Source organism: Camelus ferus, chromosome 13 (assembly GCF_009834535.1).
Source record: "Camelus ferus isolate YT-003-E chromosome 13, BCGSAC_Cfer_1.0, whole genome shotgun sequence".
In the NCBI taxonomy this organism is placed as follows: Eukaryota; Metazoa; Chordata; class Mammalia; order Artiodactyla; family Camelidae; genus Camelus; species Camelus ferus.
In genome coordinates, this window is record NC_045708.1 from 67,230,620 (window position 1) to 67,249,486 (window position 18,867).

At 44.2% G+C, this 18,867-nt stretch overlaps 1 protein-coding gene and 1 pseudogene across 1 annotated transcript; both read right to left on the minus strand.

Moving 5' to 3' along the window:
* The window catches only part of LOC116668139, a 102,345-nt pseudogene extending 83,703 nt beyond the window's left edge, over positions 1 to 18,642 (minus strand).
* Positions 578 to 18,740, minus strand: LOC106730863 (guanylate-binding protein 6-like). The gene is given in 12 exon segments (XM_032494746.1): positions 578 to 1,418; positions 2,263 to 2,456; positions 2,783 to 2,885; positions 5,025 to 5,237; positions 6,442 to 6,722; positions 7,649 to 7,765; positions 7,768 to 7,893; positions 9,227 to 9,423; positions 9,629 to 9,738; positions 11,726 to 11,853; positions 15,033 to 15,228; positions 18,611 to 18,740. Coding segments are annotated over 11 exon segments (1,827 nt in total). The 5' UTR covers positions 15,223 to 15,228; positions 18,611 to 18,740; the 3' UTR covers positions 578 to 1,250.
* Between the last annotated feature and the right edge of the window lie 127 nt (positions 18,741 to 18,867).

Below are 18,867 nucleotides of genomic sequence, written 5' to 3' on the forward strand. Positions count from 1 at the left end.
AGACTTCAGCTCATGGGTACCAGGTTCTCTTATATTTTCTGGAGATTCATGATAACATGTGCATATATTTATTTTTTTACAAAGTCAGTACTACAACTACACACGCTTCCTGCATATTTATTTTTTCTACTTATGAAAGATACACCTTGGATATTCCCCATGTTAGCACAAATCAAGCTCCTCTTTCATTTCAGTGAGTGCAGAGTAGTCCTTTGTACATGTGTCTGGGGACTGACCTCCCCAGTATGTGACAACACTTGAAAGTTGTTTCTAGTCTTGTGGAATTTCAACAGTCTTGCAACAAACAGACTACTACATATGCCATTTTCAATTTGGGTCAAAAAATCTATAAAATGAATTCCCAAATGCTGTCTTGCTGGAACAACAGTATTTGAATTTAAAATTTGGATGTACATTGGCACTGTTGGCATTCTCCCTGGTGGAGATCAAACACCACTGGATTCCTGGAACCCTTGCCCGCCAGTGTCATGGCAAACCACGAATTTCTGGCCCATCTGAGAGCTGACACACGTACTCGGTAATTTTACTTTGTGCATATTTTAGAGTGAGTGAAGGGTTTTTTTAACATTCTTTTTATTGAGTTATAATCATTTTGCATTTTGTGTCAAATTCCAGTTTAGAGCACAATTTCTCAGTTATACACGGCATACATATATTCATGGTTACATTTGTTTTCGCTGTGAGGTACCACAAGGTCATGTATCTGTTTACCTGTGCTGTACAGTATAATCTTTTTCATCTCTTCTGCACAGAGAGTCAGTGAAATTAAATACTTTTATTCTCTTCACATATTTTTGCTGATTTTAAAAAATGTGTTTGTTGCTCTCTCCTCACTGAGTCATAAGGGCTTGTTATAGTTTAAAGAGGTGACCTCTGTGCTGGTATCACCGACGGCGAATGTACGTCCTCTTACTGTTTGTTGTTTTGCTTTTCTTAAAGGTTTTCTATAACTCATCATTGTCTTCCAGCTTCTTTTACATCTCTTCAAATTAACTAATTCAATCCATTTTTTGTTCTTTTTGACATCAAGCCCTGGTAATAACTTCAGTATCTCTTTGGTAATCATTTTTTATTTTTAAATTTTCCTTGAACGAAAGTACCATGACACATATATTTTAAATGAGCTAAACTGTTACTCTATTCAAACATAAGAAATCTTCCAAAATATACTTAAGAGGAATTCTAAGGCCTTTTAGAAGTCTCACTGAGCATTTTCAGCCCCAAACCAGCTACTTTTTAATGACCAGGAACAAGGTAAGTAATGCAAAGCTCGCCGCAACTTGGGCCACTATTGACTTGTTTCTGGTTCTTTGAATGTTTTCTTTTAGTTTATTTATTTGAGTAGTTAATGCCTTAGCTTTCTTTTTAAATCCATCTCTAAGTAGTTCTCTTTGCATCTGTGAAAAGGAGAGAAAACACCCATTTGAAAACACCAGGAGTCAGCGTTGTGTATCTAACAGCTGTATCAGCTAAGCACGTGTGTCTGTTTCTCTGTCCCTGAGATATTTTCTGATGTTTGGCCAATATTTGCAAACATTTGGACCTGGGCAGGGTTTACAGCTTCCCACGATCCCTCAACACCATGTCACTGGGTGGGAGAGATGGGCCCATGTCAGGCCTGAGAACTGTCTCACTCATGTGCTCCAGGCCTAAGAATGCACTTCGGGAGGGAATGTAGGTGAGTTGCAGTTACTTCCTATTGCCCTGAGGTAAGACGACCACACATATGTCACAGATAATGGCAACTGCTAACTCTCTTTGGAACACTGGCCACCGAAGTCCAGTTTGGGACAAAGAATGCATTGACTCAAGGTGTATAACATGAGTCAGGTGGATCTGGAACCAAAGGCTGCAAATTTTAGAGCTTTCAGCCTCCAGTACTTTCTACAAGGCACAATCTGGTACTTTCAGGGGCAGGTCTATTTCACGCCTCTGATGGTTGTACTAAAAGCCCTAAGAACTAAAGGACCGAAGTCCTGTTCACTTGGGGGCAAGTGGGATCCTATAGTCACCACAAATAGCAGCCTAGGATCCCAGGTAATTTAATTTGGACCCTGTGAAACCTAAGACTACAGGAAGTGCTGAGTCTTACAGACATAAGCCTCTTCCTTTTCCCACATCTCTTAGATGTTACAATGGATTTCCCTCTGGGATTTGACTTTAGGTAGAATTTATGCTCCTTTCTTCCCAAGGAGCTGGGGTGTCATCCATCAGGTGCCACCCAGGCCCCTCAAGGCCTACCTTCAGCTTGTGCTCCAGCAAACGGTCCTGCTGTCTCAGAAGGTCTTCTCTCTCCCTATCCATCTTCTCTTCCAGCTGAGCTAGATTCTCCTTCATGCTTCGCTCCTGCATCTCCAGTTTTTGCTGTTGCTCTTTCAGTTTCTCCTTTAGCAATTCTTGTTCCCTCTCAGCGGCCTCCTTCTGGGCACGTTCAACTGTTTCATAGCAATTTTCAAGAGGGAAGAAATATCAGTTATGCAGAACTGTACCCTCCTGAGCTCAGCCACTAAAGTGACTTTAAAATGGCAGGAGGGAATCTGAACATGCCTTCTATCCACATCAGGAAGACACGCTTCAGCATGGGATGGAAAGGCACTGATCAGACCTACATGCAACCCAACCTCCCGGAGTTGCCTTCAGACATATCAGAGAGCTCCCACAGAAGGAAAAGAAGTCCCTGGTGTTAGGATGTGTTTGCTGTCACACCAAAGAGCATCACGGGAACCACCTTCCCGTCTGTGGGCTCATCCCTGCCCCGTACCTGCCATGGCATTCTCCCAATCAGTGAGGGATTTGTCTGCTTTCAGGATGGCTTCCTCCACTCCTGCTTGGGACTGCAGGAAGCTGTGAAGGACCTCATTTGCCTGAGGAAGCAGCAAGAAGCAAGGATTTGTCAGGCAGCCAAGATCTAGTCTATTACAGGGGAAATTTTATTTCTGTAAAACTACAAATCGGACCCCGTGAAATCTTCATATTTCAAAGGATCCCACAGTGTCACAGATGTCAGGATCATGTGCAGCTCTACAAACAACCATCCTCCATTGCCTGCAACCGCAGCACCTGCCCATCGTTTTCCTTCTGAATAATGCTCATCTAATCTTTCTTTATTATAATTCCATTTTTTTAACTTCAACTTGTACATTCTGTCTCCTCTTCCAGGAAGCTTTCCTGAGCCTTATTCTGAGCTCTGAACGGCTGCTGAGTACATGCAGCTGCCCCACCAGCTCTACCACTTGAGGGCGATGTGATCGCTGGCAGATTACATTTTCATGCATCATTTTCTCAATTTGATAATGAGGATGACAGCGGTACCAACATCATTGTTCTGATTCCTACATTGATTGTCTAGGCAACTCAGCAAAGCAGAAAGAACCTGAGATCACCTCCTCTCACAGGTCAACCAAAACACAACTATTTGCAAAACAACCATCCACGAAAAAGACCAGAACCTATCAGAAAATATCTCATACAACTGAAAGCACAAAGAAGGAACCACAAGGATGTAGGTAAGAGGTGTGGAGCTTCAATGTAGACAAATCCCTTCCCCTGGGTGGATTATTCACAACTGGGAGAATAATGAGACCTGCAGACTTTCTCCCAGAGGAGCGAAGGGTCTAAACCTCAACTGGGATCCCCAATAAGAGGTCTAGCCCAAGGAGAATCACAGAGGGACGGCCAGTGGGGCTCACTTCCAGGAGTCCCAGAAGGATGATGGAAATAAGGACTGCTCTCTTTTGTTTGCTTGTATATTGCTTTTGTTTTGATTGGTAACAGGTTTTTTAAAATGCTTCACTTATTTATTTATTTTTGAGGGGTGTCACTGGGTTTACTTATTTATTTAGCTTTCAAGGAGGTACTGGGGATCGAACTCAGGAACTTGTGAAGGCTAAGCATGTGCTCCACCGCTTGAGCTCTGTCCTCTTCCCCTTGAGCTGTATCCTTCCCCCAAGACTCTACCCTTAAAGGGCACACACAGAACCTCAAACGGGCCTGGACCAGGGATCCGGGACCCAGGGACTGGGACCCAGGGCCTAGGACCCAGGACCCAGGGCAGAAGCGGTAATTTGGGGAGCCAGGATCAGATCTACTTTCAGATTCTGGAGAGTGTCCCAGAGAGGCATAGGGCACCTGCAGCTCACCCAGGGGCAGGGACACTGGTGGCCCCCTTTGGGGAGCTCCTTCTACCTTGTGGACATCTTGCTGGCAATCACCATTTTGGAATTTTCTCTCCAGCATTTTAGCCCCAAGATCCAGCACCACCCTGACCCAATGGTCTGCAGGTGACAGTGCTGGGATGCCTGAGGGCTAGCACCTAGCTCAGCATGGACACAGCCCCACCCATCAGCAGACAGGCTACCTTAGGACCTCCTGAGCCCACAGCCACCTCCACACGGGATCCTGACCAAGCCCCTCACACCAGCGTACAGGACTTCACCTGAAGCACCCAGGGCACTGCCCTCCAGCCAGAGACCATGGGCCCAGCTCCACCCATTAGTGGGAAGACACCAGCCACAACAAAGCCTCAGTCCTTTACCCTGCAGACCCAGCCCCCCACCAGCAGGCCCGATTCTGCCAGAACACCTAGGCTCAGGCTCTGCCCAACGAGCAGGGCAACACAAGCTTCAGGACAACCCAGACTCAGCAACAAAATGTGTCAGGAACGGGATCTAACCAACAGTGGCCCAACGCATGCTCTGGGACCATTGGGTCCTGCAGCCACATCTGGGACCTGGCTTTGCCCTCTGGGTTGGCTGGCACTAGCCCTGGGACCTGGCCTCCCCCACCAGTGGGTGGCCAACATCCCAGGGTCTTCTGGAGTCTTACTTCCCTCACCAGCAAACCTACACTAAAGGCCCCCAGGGCTCCACAGTCAGCCTCCTGGTGACCTGGTCCAAAGCACCAGATAGTGGCCTCTGCACAAGGCAGGACATGGAAACCACATGAATCAGAACAGAACCTCTGACTCCAATCTGCTGTTCTTTTCCCACCCCGTTACTCCTCACCTTGACCCCTTTCCCGGGCACCAGCATATAGCCCTGTTCCAGCTTGTCCATTGTTTCTAAGTAGAGCTTGTGTCCTCCAGGAGCAAAGAAAGTTCCTTCCTTAAAACCTTCCATCAGGAGCTCTGAAAGTTTCTGAAGCTCAGCCTGACAGTATTTGACAGAGACCTCTTCATTCTGCACCAAGAATTCTTCCTTCTTTTTTTGGATGTTGACCTGCCAGGGAAATGTGGGGAAATCCAATAGAAAGAAGCTGTTAGAGAGAAAGACCAACTGTGGTCCTTTGGAAGAAGCAGTCTGACAGCATCAGGGTGCAGGAGATGTAGAGTAATAAACATGGAGTCAGGAGACTAGTTCTATCCCCAGTTCTGACCAGCTCTCTGTGTGGCTTGTGGGAAGTCTCTGAACCCCTGTGGGCTCAGACTCCACACCTGTGAAATGATGGGTTTGGCAGGTGTGATGTCCATGATTCCCTTAACAGTAGTAGGACTAACAGCCAGCCATTCACCCACAACACAAATGAAATTTTGTTTATGAGTTGAAGTAGAGTTTCTTCTGCAAACTTGGGAGCTATGGATTAAATATATACTTAGCAAGTCACTTGCCTATTAATGAATTAACCACACACTAACCAGAGTTCTGAACCCTTCATGGATTAATTTTTGATTGAGGATTTGTGCGTGTGAAAATATAGGAACAGGCTTTTTTGCATATACTGATAAATTACAATTGAGCAGGCTTTGCCCTATGTGAACTAAGATAATTGTAACTTGTAGGATGGTCAAAAGTCAAACTTTCCATAAAGGTGACTATGGCAAGGAGAATTGTGATCTCCAAGGATTGTCCCCACTGGTGTCCACACTCTGCAGAGTCCCGAGACTTGTGAATACAATGAACACTCATCCCGTGTTTAAATTATGTTATGCGGCACAGGCTGACTCTATGAAATGGAGATTACCCGAGTGGACATTACCTAATCACAGGCCCTTTCAAAGGTGTTTTCCCCTGTTGGTAGCAGAAGAGGAAGTCAGAGAGATCAGAAAAAAGACACGGATGCAATGCACCATGGCTGCATCAAAGACGGAGGGCTGTTCCACAGAGCCTCTATGTGAGGAACAAGCCCTCATCTCCAGCCACAGTGCACTGAGAAGACCACCCACTGCCCTGGGCTGGGAGTTGACCTGAAGGAACGGAAACCACTAAATGTGTGTTAACTTACACTGCTAAGCAGAGGGTAATTCATGTTTCACAGTCCGAAATAAAAGCCCATCTTTTACAAAAAGGATGAACTGTAGCCCACAGAGGCTTGTCAGTCAGAAGAATCAAAACTCATTTTATGATGAATAGCACACGAGCCATGGGGACAAAAGAGGGAGTCTGGGATCATTCCAGAAGAAGGAGATCTTCTAAGATACGTTACCACAAGTTTCTTCTGGAACTCCCGCTTGTCATCCTTGAAGGAGTGCTCCATGAAGACTGCGATGGCTTCCCTCTCGCAGGCTGCGTGCATCTCCAGCAGCCCCTGCAGCGTGTCCGTGGGGAGGGTCACGCGCTGGGCCATCTGCTCGCTGTAGTGTGCGGATGCCTTCTCCACAGCCGCTGAGTTCTCACGCTCCGCCAGAGTCATCACTGCGTTCTCCAAACAAGGAACTGCCCCACTGTTGATGGTGTCCACATAGGCCACCGCCAGCGTCCCCAGCCCTGATGGACACAGGATATTTAGGGCAGCAGAGACAGTTCTTACAGGTTTGTTTGTTTGTGTTTTTTTTAGCTTTAGAGATCTGCATTCTAAAAATCACTAGGCTTTGACTGAATTTATTTTTCTTTCACTTTCTTCTCATCTTCATCTTGTCTTCAGCCTTGTCTCCTTCTTCTCTTTCTTCCATGAATCCTCTTCTTTATAATAACATCACTGTGTCTCCTACTCACTCCATCTTATGATTCTCAAATGCATCACATTATAATATTAGGTGAAAGACCTCGAACAAAATATTCAAGGGTCTCCAAGAACATCCTTTCCCAGTGTAGTAGAATAAACAGAACTAATTACACACATAAGTAAGGTACACAGTTTGTGGGCACTATTTGTATTGAAAGTGTGGTCCCCATTTAAAAGTGTCATCAACAATTTCAAGACAGTTGCAGAAATACTAAACCAAGAAGGGCCCATCTCAGAAAAGGGCCCCGTGTGACTGCCCAGGGGGCAAATGCATGAAGCCAGCATGGGACGTGAGACTGAGTATGCATTTGTCTCTCACTCAGTGAGTCTACATGGTTCATGACCTGGTATTTGTTTCCTCATTCATGCAAACTCACAGAACATCTTGTGTATCTTCACTTCCAACACTTATCCCATCAGACGTCTCATCAATGTGCATTTTTCCTAACTTAACAGGTTCCTGTCCTTATACTATTACTGTAATAGTATTATGAGGGTTGACAGGCTTCAACAACATTGATGTAGGAAAATTTTAGTGAAGAAGCATGCATTTCAGTGTGTGGCATGAACATCTACTTTCCCACATTACATACAAAAGGAAACACAATTGCTGACAAACCCAGAGTGTGCTCACAGCTCCATCACACACTCTGACCCACAGAGGGAGAGGCTGCAATGAAAGACTCACCTCCCCCAGTGACCGTGACCCCCTCTCCTAGGGTCTTGGATTTTGCATGGGTGAAGATATAGGAACAGAAATCTTTGCACTGCATCTGAAAACTCTCATCCAGTTGGTCATCTGGCACTTCTCCATATGGACTAATAGTTTTCTGGAGGTGACAGGCCGGTGAAAGACAAAGCACTTCCGTTTTGGAAAGAAACTCCTGATCATCTCTCTGGGCATGTTGGAATGTTGGACTTGGGGATCCTTGCCTGCAGAAGTGAAGAAAGAATAAACACTGAAGAAACAGACTTCAGGTCAGGGGGTGAGGACTTTCCTTTCCAGGGAGCTTTGCATCCCTGTAGCTCCCCTGCCTGTAAATCTCCTTTTATTGAATCATGCAAATTGAACTTATGCTAATCTAACCTGGGCATGGAAACCTCCCTCCCTGTTTTTAATTTTCTTTTGTCTTGTTTTTGGTACAGAGCTAAGAGTGTAGGAAGTGCTTCTGAACAAGAAGGAGAGGATCTGTTCCAAATGAAAAATCTTATGATTATTTTCCTCAGTTCTTGCATGATGTGCAGCAGATTCAACTCGTTATTAGACTTTTCTACAAAGATACATTAATACAAAACTTGTCAGAAATGTATTTCTGACATGACAGACCCTGTGAACAGACAGGAAATGTGGGCAGTTAAGTAACGCCATGGTCAGGATATATATGACCTTGCTGGGAAGATCACATGTGGAGAGCAGATAATACTCAGGACAGTAAATGAACAGCTTTATAAGATCAGAGTCAAAAAATACACATGGTGTAAATATATTTGGAAATGGCTTCAGTGTACACCCTCTCATGGTGAGACTAGCTTACGTGAAGCTTAGACATCAGCAGTCCTCTGCATTCTTTTATATTGGACGTGACAGTATTATACAGAGCATCTCTGGGCATATGACAGCAGTTCAATAAATGTTTATTGAAAGGATGAATAAATGATTAAATACACCAAATGCATATTGCTTTTGGGTGCCACCATTATCCTCTCTGTTAAATGTAAGTTGAGAAATTAATTTATTATATCATGTGTCGGGCAAGGTCTAGAATGAAGTGTGTTGTTATGAGAGAGATGAAACGAGGCATTGGACAGTCTTCCTGGAAGAATATGGCTATGCTATTTATGAAATTTTCAGTGTACAAACAGCCTGTGTATGAGGGGTGTGGCTATATGGGCAAGTGCAATGTACAGGGAGAAGAGTATTTCAAAGATTAGTTCTTGTGTTTACCAATTTCTGTATTGATGAGCTATTTTGCTCAGAAAAGGAGAAACACTTCATATGGAACATAAATGTGTGAGCCTCACTTTTTCATGGCATGAAGTTTCCTGAAATCATTTGGTCTAATACTGGATTCTAAATTTCCTCTGTGAACTTAAACTCTGACCACTGGGGTTTTTCCACAAGAATAATGACTGGAGCCATGACACTTGTTATTCACCCAGCACAAGTCCAATCTCAAATAAAGACTGAGGTCACATACTGGGTGGCAGGGCTCTGCAGACCCCATGACCTCCTGACCCCCCCAGCAGCCTGGCCAGGCTCTGATACCTGGAATCAACCTCAAGGCATTCTCCAGGTACTCATCTTCAGTAATGGGGTGTCCATCAAACTCCAGCTCCAGCATGAAATCTCGCACAGCCCACACGAAGTCTGGAAAGAAACTCACAAAATCAGCTGAGTCCTCTCCATCATCAGAGATGCACGGGGATTTTGTCCTGATCAGATTAGTGAGTTCGGTCACGTAGCTGGGATCTTAGCTAAGGAATGAGAGGTGCCCCGCAACACAATTTCCAGATCGCCCCCCAAAGCAAGTTTTATCAGCATTCCTCTCTGCCCCATTCCCCCTTCTAAGCCATGAGAACGGAGTCATGGGAAAGGAGAAGCAGGCTCAGCATCCATTCCCTCCGACTCAGTGAACTGGACCCAGGGCTTTCAGTCTGGGAAGGATACTGCAGCTGCTCCAGGGCCTGGTGGTTGATGGTGCTCATGCTGTTGTAGACAAAGCAGCTGCTCAGAAGCACGGCCAGGGTGAAGGTCCACGAGTCGATCTTGGAGTCACCCTAGAAAGCAGTGGGGTCCCCATTCTCTCAATCGCTTGGTCATTTTCTGTCAGCTGTACCGTAACTCAACAGGACAGCAAGGAAAATAAACTTTAAAACAATGCTAAACCCAAACCTTTGCCATGATGACGTGTTCCCCTCTCAGGGCCTCAGTCGCATTATCTTTTAGCAGAACGGAATGACATCGTAAATGTGTGTCACGTGTTTAATACACTGCCTGGCACATAGAATCTAAGCAATAAGGGGGCAATGATGCTTTTGCAAATTTCTCTTGATTATGGGCTGCATTAGGGTCACAAATGCCACTTACCTAAACTCATCAGCTGTTCATTGTGTGTCTAGAAAACACCAGATAATGCATTTGCTTGTGTGGCTATAAAGCTCCAAAGGACAGTCCCTAGCACCAGTGACATGGCTTTCTAGAGGTGCCAATAACATGTGCGAACATATAAATGTATCCAAGATGATAAACTGCCTGGAGTGGATCCACATGTTCTCATGTGAAGGACAAAGGTGGAATGAAAAAAATAAAATAAAATAAAGACCAAAAAAAAAGTACTCTGAATTGAGAGCCAGAAGTCGTTATGTTTGTCAGAGAGGTGATGGCATTCAGCTGAAAATAACTGGGCTTCAAAGAACTGAAGGGATGTGGGTTTGTGGAAGAGAAAGGGCTAGTGCAGATTGAAGGAATGGGAGAAGTGAATCAGTACTGCCAGGAACTGCAATCCCACAGAGGAATCACAGGGCTAATTTATTTGTCTGAAATGGTGCTCATGGCGGTGCTAGGAGATGGTGAGGCTGAAAACGAGATGAGAGCAAGTCCTGAGTGGCCTTGGAAGGGAGTCAGATCCTATCACGACATGTAGTGAGGGCAGCAGGTGTTCGTCTGCTATCAGGTTACAATTTGCTATGTTCTGGTTCCTTGACAAATGCAATAAGGTAAGAAGAAGAGGGTTATGCAAACTATGGACTATTTGGTACTGTAGATCATTTTTGGCTGACACCGAGGTGATTGTTGAATATTTCAACCTGAATGTTTAAATTCAGAATGTCTGAATTCATATCACAGCTCTTTTCTGCAGTAATGAAAGCTAAAGGTTCACGGCCACTAAATTTGACATAGACTCAGACTTATATAAAGGGGAAAAGATGACTGCAAGCAGGACTGTAAAACCAGAACTTCTACAATTACCCCATGTGAAGTGCTTTTGGGGGGCCGAGCACACTGTTTATAGACGTCATTGATGAATCTCTCCTCACAGCCCAAATGCTTGGAGTAAAATTTTCACGAATGCCCTTGATGTGGCTGAAACTTTTCTGGAGATAATTGAAATAGCGTGTTTCACTGAAACCCTATTTTCCAGATTTCTGCCTCTAAACCCTTTAACTGCACACATCTTAACTTTTAGATTTCCATGTTCGCATGGGTTACACCTTCCAGCAGGCTGTGTACCCAAACCTGAGCTGCAGGGGTAGGTTCTCACTTTCGGTACCCATGGTTCCCTGTCCTGATAACTCTGTATATTTCTTATCTCCCCAACGAGGCCCTGGGCCCAGACCTCACTCACGGCGATGTCTGTGGCACTGAACACAAGCCCTGGAATTCTGATGCCCAGTAAGTCTTTGCTAACTTGTCTCTTTCACCCCAGTGTAAAAAGTAAGATCTCTCAATAATACTCAAAGTATTTAATTTATTAAAAAATAGATTCAAGGGATGAGAATTTAGCCTCATTATTCAACATTGGGTTTGCAATATAGTATTATGTCATTAAATTTAAATTGAGAAGGGAAAATATAATGTAAGTGGAAGGGCATTGTAGAGCTCAGTGGTAGAGTATGTGCTTAGCATGCAGGGGGGCCTGGGTCAAGATCACTAGTACCTGTATTCAAAGGAAAAAAAAAAAAAACAATCACCTCCCTCCAAAACTTAAAACTAAAATAGTTAAAATATAAGTTGACTATCAAAAGCAAAGATTTTCCTCACTACCTTGTCCACGTCACCCAGGCCCTCGGTGTCCAGAAGGACCAGGGTGTGGCTCTCCTTGGAGGGGTGGGGCACACACCACATCCAGATGCCCTTCGTTTCAGCCCTCACCGTAGATCCCAGAGAGAAACCTGCAAAGGAAGAGAAGAAACAGTGCGCAGTGACAGCAGAAGGTCCGGGCTGAGCACAGCTTACCTTGGCTATCCTTGTCTGCACGTGGGAGCCTTTCTGAAAGGGAGGTTCCTCCATTTCAGCAAGAACAGCAAATCCAACTTATGTACCTCTTCAGAACCACCTCAAGAAACACTTCCTGTCACTTGTTCACCTCCTACCATTAATGGCTCAAACTGCCACATTCTGAGATTAATTTAAACTCTATTAACCCTTCTATTTTTATCTGACACCGAAGAGCTGCCTTCCTCCACTTTCTGATGGAGATGAACCAGTTTTGATTAGCAGCAGGTGCCTGGATTTTCTTCCACCCAGGTGACCCACAGTGACCCAAGGCCTCTGCTCCTCTCTCTTGGTCACATATCCTTTAATTTAGCTCTGCCCAGTAGCTCTGGTCTTTGGCACATTCTGGTTCCACTCACTGCCTCTCCCCTCAGGCTGCAGGAGTTACAATGGCTGCCTGGCTGTTGCTCTGGCCACTCCCTGGGTGCCTCCACCTTCTTCACTAGTTCACTCTCCCTTGCTGGTGCTCCTGTAGCTTTCCTGCCACTGAGCATCCACAGTTACCCTTTAAGTGGATCATCGGTGCCCTTCCAGCACCTGGACTGATATGTCAGCTTTGCTAGATTCTTTGACTTCCCCTTTATTTCTGGATTTTCCTCCATTTTGTCTCGTCCTCTAAAGTGATGAGTTATTTGTTCATTGACTCAGGATATAATAGAAGGGAAAGCATAAAAGACCTGTCAGAATTTTTCATCTATTTAGCAAAGCCTTAAACCCACAGGGAGATATGTGAAGTGTATGCCTGACATGCTGCTGGTAATATATCTTGTCCAAGATTTATAGCATCTGTCATCTACCAACGACGCCTTCACCTGAAAACAGAAATGGATGTGATGACACACTGAGGGGAGCGTGGTTCAGCATGGCTCAGGCCCTTTAGTTTCCATACATGGTGTGTTCTGCATGGAGGGGCAATAACACCTGAGATGATACGCACTATTCTACATCATAATCGTACTTGACTGCTTGTTGATCAATGCAGAGCAACTTGACCTTCCCCAGGAGAAAAGACAAGGTGTACCTGGTGCTCATCACTCTCAGTAAGACAGGTAAGGACCAGACAGAAGTCATCACAAGGAGAGAGTTGTGACCTGCTTCTGCTCAACCTCTTTGATTGGGCACAAATGTGTGTGTGTGTGTGTGTGTGTGTGTGTTGCTCTTCCTGTGATATGACTGGTGTGGTAGGTCACAGTTCAGGTGTTTTAAAACATAACTTGTGTTGGGATATCCTTCATAAGGGAAATCACTCCCTTATTGCCTGATATTATCTCAAATAGAATAAAAAAGAACATTGTTGAAAGTCCTTGACTGGTATATTTTTCTTAGAGTTCTCAAATCTTGAATCCCTCAAAAGAAAAAAAAAGAAGAAGACAATTATGTTCAGCCTAGGAAGGAAAACTCCTTGATTCGTGGTCAAGAGTTCCTCTAAAAGAAAGACGAGGACTGTGAGTTTTGTTTGAAACCAATGAGAGATTGCAAAGCAAGAAGGAGAGAAGAATGGAAAAAACTAGAGAGAGAGAAAGAAATAGACATAGAGTCTGAGAGAGACAATGAAACATTCCTGAGATCCTTTGAGTTTAGTGAACTGATGTCCTATCCCCTAATCCTGTGAGCCTCTGAGCCACAGAAGAGGACATTTGGAAGGAAATGGTGAATGTTTCTTTCAGACAGAAATGCTCAGCAGGATGTAGGCAGATGGTCCTACAGATGAAGAAGAAACAAGTAGGCAACTTGGTAGGAAAAACCCCAACTTCTTGAGATAGGAAATGTAAATCACAAATAACTGTGTGACTAGGTGCTCAAATTTAATTGTATTGAGGCAAAAAGCATGCGACTACACACACACCACATCAGCAAAACTTAAAAGTGTTTTTACCAATTTCATGAGGATGTGAAGAATTCTAAATTACTTCTAATAAGTATACACATTGAATAGGAAGCTTAAAAGTTTGTTCAATACCATCTAGAAAGGCTGAAGACAGAAAGGCTCCTTGACTCAGCAAGTCCACATCTGGGCACATCACACAAAGAAGCTGTGCACATGGGCACCAGGATACAGACACAAGGACTCTCACAACAGCACCATTCATGAAGCAGCAGAGCTGCACGTGATACAAATGTCCATCAGCACTAGTGGGTGAGTACACCGCGGTGCCCTCTGCCAACTGCATGCTCTTCAATCAGTGAAAATAATTATAGACACATATGATGAACTAGATCGACTTTGTAAACAACTTAGCGAGAGTATGAAGCAAGATCCTAATTTATACCAGCATGCAACTTCCTATACCATGTCCAAGCTACATTTCAGAAACATATACATAGATTGTAAACTCATGTTTACACAGGAAGCCTGAAAGAATACAGCACAAAAATCAAAATGTTGCTTAGCTGTAGTTAGGGTTTGATGCAAGTGACATGGGCTTCTGTGGGTTGGTGATGTTTTTTTCTTGAACTGAGCAGTGACTCAATAGATAATCCCTTTGCTTTATCGACTTTATTTTATATATATAATAGACATATATTTATGCCCTCTTCTGCATGTGTTCTAGTTCATATATTAGAAAATACTATGTAGAGAAAGAGAAAGTATAATTTATGAAAGTTTTCCCATGAAATAAAGCCATAAAAAGGGGTAGTAGCCCCACTGAGATTTGGGATCCAGGGATTTTGCTGTCCGTTCTTCATTCCATTCCTTTTAAAAAAAAAAAAGTACATATTGAATAGTATTTCTGTGCTGCTTGAAATGCCCCTGTGGTTTAGGACAAAAGTGATGAAGGAGAAAAGAAGAGAATACTGAATGCAAGTGAGCCCCCTGAGCAGATGGCAGTGGATGGGATCAGGACTAAGGAGGTGGGTAGTTTGACATGTGTGGGAATTCTCTGTTAATGGACAAAAGAGTAAATTTCATAAAGAAATGGGTATGAGTTTATAAATTTGGTGGTGAGAGTTTGAAGTCCCCTTCAGTGGGAGGGGTTAGGCTCTTCCTGAGATGGACCCTGGAGCAGAATGCTCAGCACCTGCATTATCCCTGCTTCCAAGCACATGGCCCTGAGCAGCCCTGAGCAGCACTCACCATGGTTCTGTCCCAACAGGCGGTTCATCAAGTAGGACTTTCCCGTCCGATATGGCCCTACAATGGCCACCACCACCACAGGCTGAGATATCTGGTTGAGAATCTTCAGTGCATCCGGATTTACTGTCATCTGGCTGTTCTGTCTTTCCACCAGACAGACAGGGTTCATCATGCTGGGTCCAGATGCCATGGGAAGCTGTAACCCAGAGCAACAACTCAGTAGAAAACAGCTCACCTCTCATGGTCACACAAGTCACATGCACGTGAGCTTTTTGCTTGTGGAACTTATATCAATTTTCTATGTTTTGTATGTTTTCAATAATAACTACTAGTCTACTGTGCCAAGGCCGGATACAGGTAGCTTATGAGCGCTCTATTAGTTATACTCAGATGAACCCTAGAACAACCTTGCCAACATGACGCACACAGTGAATAGGATGAGAAAACAAGCCATTGATGATGGAGACCTGACATGTCTCTGAGGTTTTCTTATAATATTATCTGATGGGTATAGGTAATCAGGTTTACTTATTTAATTGTTGTAGGAGGTATTGGGGATTGTACCCAGGACCTCTGACATGCTAAGCCTGCACTCTACCACTTAAGCTATACCCTTCTCCCGATGGAAACTTGAGAACACTATCACTTTTTGGGTAATTAGAGGCAGAAAGGGGCTTGAAGGAGCTGAGGAGTGACCAGAGAAGATTTCAGGAGTTCCAGAATGATTTGGTCACTCAGTAACTGGATATATATTTATGGAGAAACTACCATGTGCTGGACACTGTTCTAGGTGCTTTGTATCAAACAGTGAACAAAATGGATGCAAATCCCTGCCTCCTGGAGCTCAACCTAAGAGAGAAGGCAGATACTATAGAAAGTGGAGGAGCAAAACACTAAGTGTCTATTAAATGATGGTAAACGCTCTGAAGAAAACAAATAAGGCATGGGACAGAATGTGTGGGAAGTAGAGTTTACATAGAGGGTAGTCAGCAAAGGCCTGAGCCATAAAGGGAAAAGGAATATGATCAGGGACCTTGGTGAGGAGAGATGCAGTGGATCGCTGGGAGCAGGAATGGGCTGGAGGAGGTGTGACTGTGAGAGAAAGAAGGATAGATGAAACACCCAGCTCTCCCTCAAACACAACAGGACAGAGCTTTGTGCTACCTACACAAAGTCGTGCATGCAATCATTAACTTACTAACTGAAATGACAGCACATTTTTGATTATTAAGGCTGATGTGGGAGAGAGGCAAGCAACAGGGGCATCTGCATAGAGCTGTCAGAGTGTTACATCTGGGCCAGATTCTACTTAAATGTTTCCAGCACGATGATCAGGTGTTTCATGATACCCAGAGTGAGCAGTCAGAGAGCTCTGACTGTCCCTTTAGTTTCTTAGAGACAATACGATGCAACAGTCACACCTGCTTGTACTCCAGTAGCTGTGTGACCACCAGAAAGATTCATTTCTCTGGGCCTCAGAGTTTCCTTCTGTAAAATGGCAGCACTAAATGTATATATGGTTCATTAGGGTCACTAGGGGAATAAATACATCAGAATGTTCATTCTGCTCCTAAAAATCATGCTGGTACCTAGTAAACCCTGAATAAGTAGTGTTTCAAAATTGAGTATTCAGAATGCCGAAGGCAGGGTGGGTCACTTCTGAATGTAGGCGGAGGATTGGCTGTGTCCTGAGGCAGTGGCAGTTCCCTCCCTGGGTGCAAGCAAGTGGGACATCTCATGCCATGAGGATGATGAGCAGGCCTGGGAGGCCTGTCTGTAACAGCTGAGAGGGACAATTCTGATGGAGAGCGGGTCTGCAGTCTGATTGCCAGGGTTCAAACCCAAGAGTTCAAGTCACTTACTGTCTGTTGAGACCTTGACAAAGGAACTTGACAATTTAAGCCTCAATTTTTATCAATATCATATGGAAAACAAGAATTCTTGCCTGATTCACTACTGCACAACTGGTAACATGTAGGTTCTCAGAAATTTTAAAAAAACGTTTCCTGCATTAATTTACTCTTTCAACAGCAAGTAAGTTAGACAATGTGTTAGGCTGTGTCAGTGCATACTGTGAGCTGTCAGTTGCCAAGAAACATAATGTATATACAATCTTTTCTTAGAAACAAAACATGAATTTGTTTAACACAATTCCTATCTTTAATTTCTCTTTTTTCTATAGTGGATTGGGAGAAGAGATGGGGGACTAAAAAGACCTTTTACTAATGTGTTATGTGAAAATTAATAAATGGAAATTTCACTCAAGTGGAGGCCAGAAGGGGGCGCTCTCATGTGGTACCACTGGAGCTCAGTTACAGGAATGTTTGTCAATGACAGACCCCCCAGGGAAAATCATCATCAGGAAAGGCATCAAGACCAGTTCCCCAAAGGAGCAGGTCTACAAGAACTGTCCACCCAGACACCTCAGCCAATGAGAACCAGTCATCATCTTATTTTTCTCCAATGGACTTTTTTTGAAAACAATGCATCCCAACTTCCTCATTTTTCTTTAAAAAAAGGTTCCTATTCTTTGTTTCTTGGATATGCTTATGGATTTTGCTAGAGCTTGCTTGTCCCAAATTGCAATTCCACTGCTATGCTTGAACAAACCCATTTTTACTTCAGGAATAACTGTTTAATTTTTAAGGTGAATAAGCAAGAGGAATTGTGGAAATCACTTCTTACATTGAATATTGATAAAGCTTTGTGTAACAGTCAATGAGTTTACAAAGATTTTGTTTTTAATTCAGACTATACTGAGGTACAAAAACCAAGAAGCCTTTTAATTTTGAAGCTAAATAAGTAGAATAGTGCTACTAGATGGCAGAAGATGATCAACACTTTGCAAAGATTATTCCTGAGAGTTGCCTGGGGTGATGGTTAAAATTACCACATGCCCTGTGTTTTCAGCAAGTACAAAGTTACCCTGAGGCAGATCATGTGTGGGCTACTCATTACAAATAATCCACGATAAACAAACATGCTTAGACTTACAGTTACATTTAATAGCTTTTAACTGAGAGCCACATTTAATTACTGCACATAATCCAGCTCTGCAGTATTTGGAATAACAAATGTTAACACAAAACTAATCCAGGGTCAGTCTTTCAGGATGTAAGCTGTCTATATGTCAAGGGCCATCTTTTCTCTGCTTCTCCAATGCCCAGAGGGGCAGGGGCAGGACCTGTCTGAGGTGGGGAAGAGGGCCATGAGGGAGGGGCCTGACCTGGGAGGGACCCCATCCAGCGCCTCTGGGAAGAGGCTGGTGAAGGGTTATCAGTGCTAAAAAGGACCTCCATCCCCTTTCCTCAGATGAGGCAGGACACATCCTTCCTTCTCACATGCACAGCTCTTTGCTGCAGCCCTGGACCCAGGACACGCCTGGCAGCCGCCCTGCATCCACATGGAGCCGCAGAGCCGGCTCTGCCCAGGGCCAGACCTGCCTCTTTCCCTCCCGCAGAGCTGGCGCCCGAGCAACCCCGCCTGCAGCGCTGGGACTGCACTGGGTGAGTTCTTCCTATGCTTGTTGCTAGTCAATGGCAACGTGCAAGGAAGGTCAAGTTTAGGAACAAACTCACGTGGCGCTGGCGATACACCGCGGATCACGTTCTCAGCTGCCCTGGGCGCAGGAGAAGCTCCTCTGGTCTTTGGCTCCTCTGCAAATGGATTCTTCTCTTTAGAAGATGAAAGGTGGGCTGGGTGTTAAAGCCTTCCAACCAGTGTTGACTTTCCTTTAAGGGAAATGAAAGCGAAAGAAAAAGGCCATTTCTAGGAAGGGCAAAGGCTTTCTCCTTTCTTCCTTTCCTTTCTTTCTTTCTTGCTTTCTTGTTTTCTT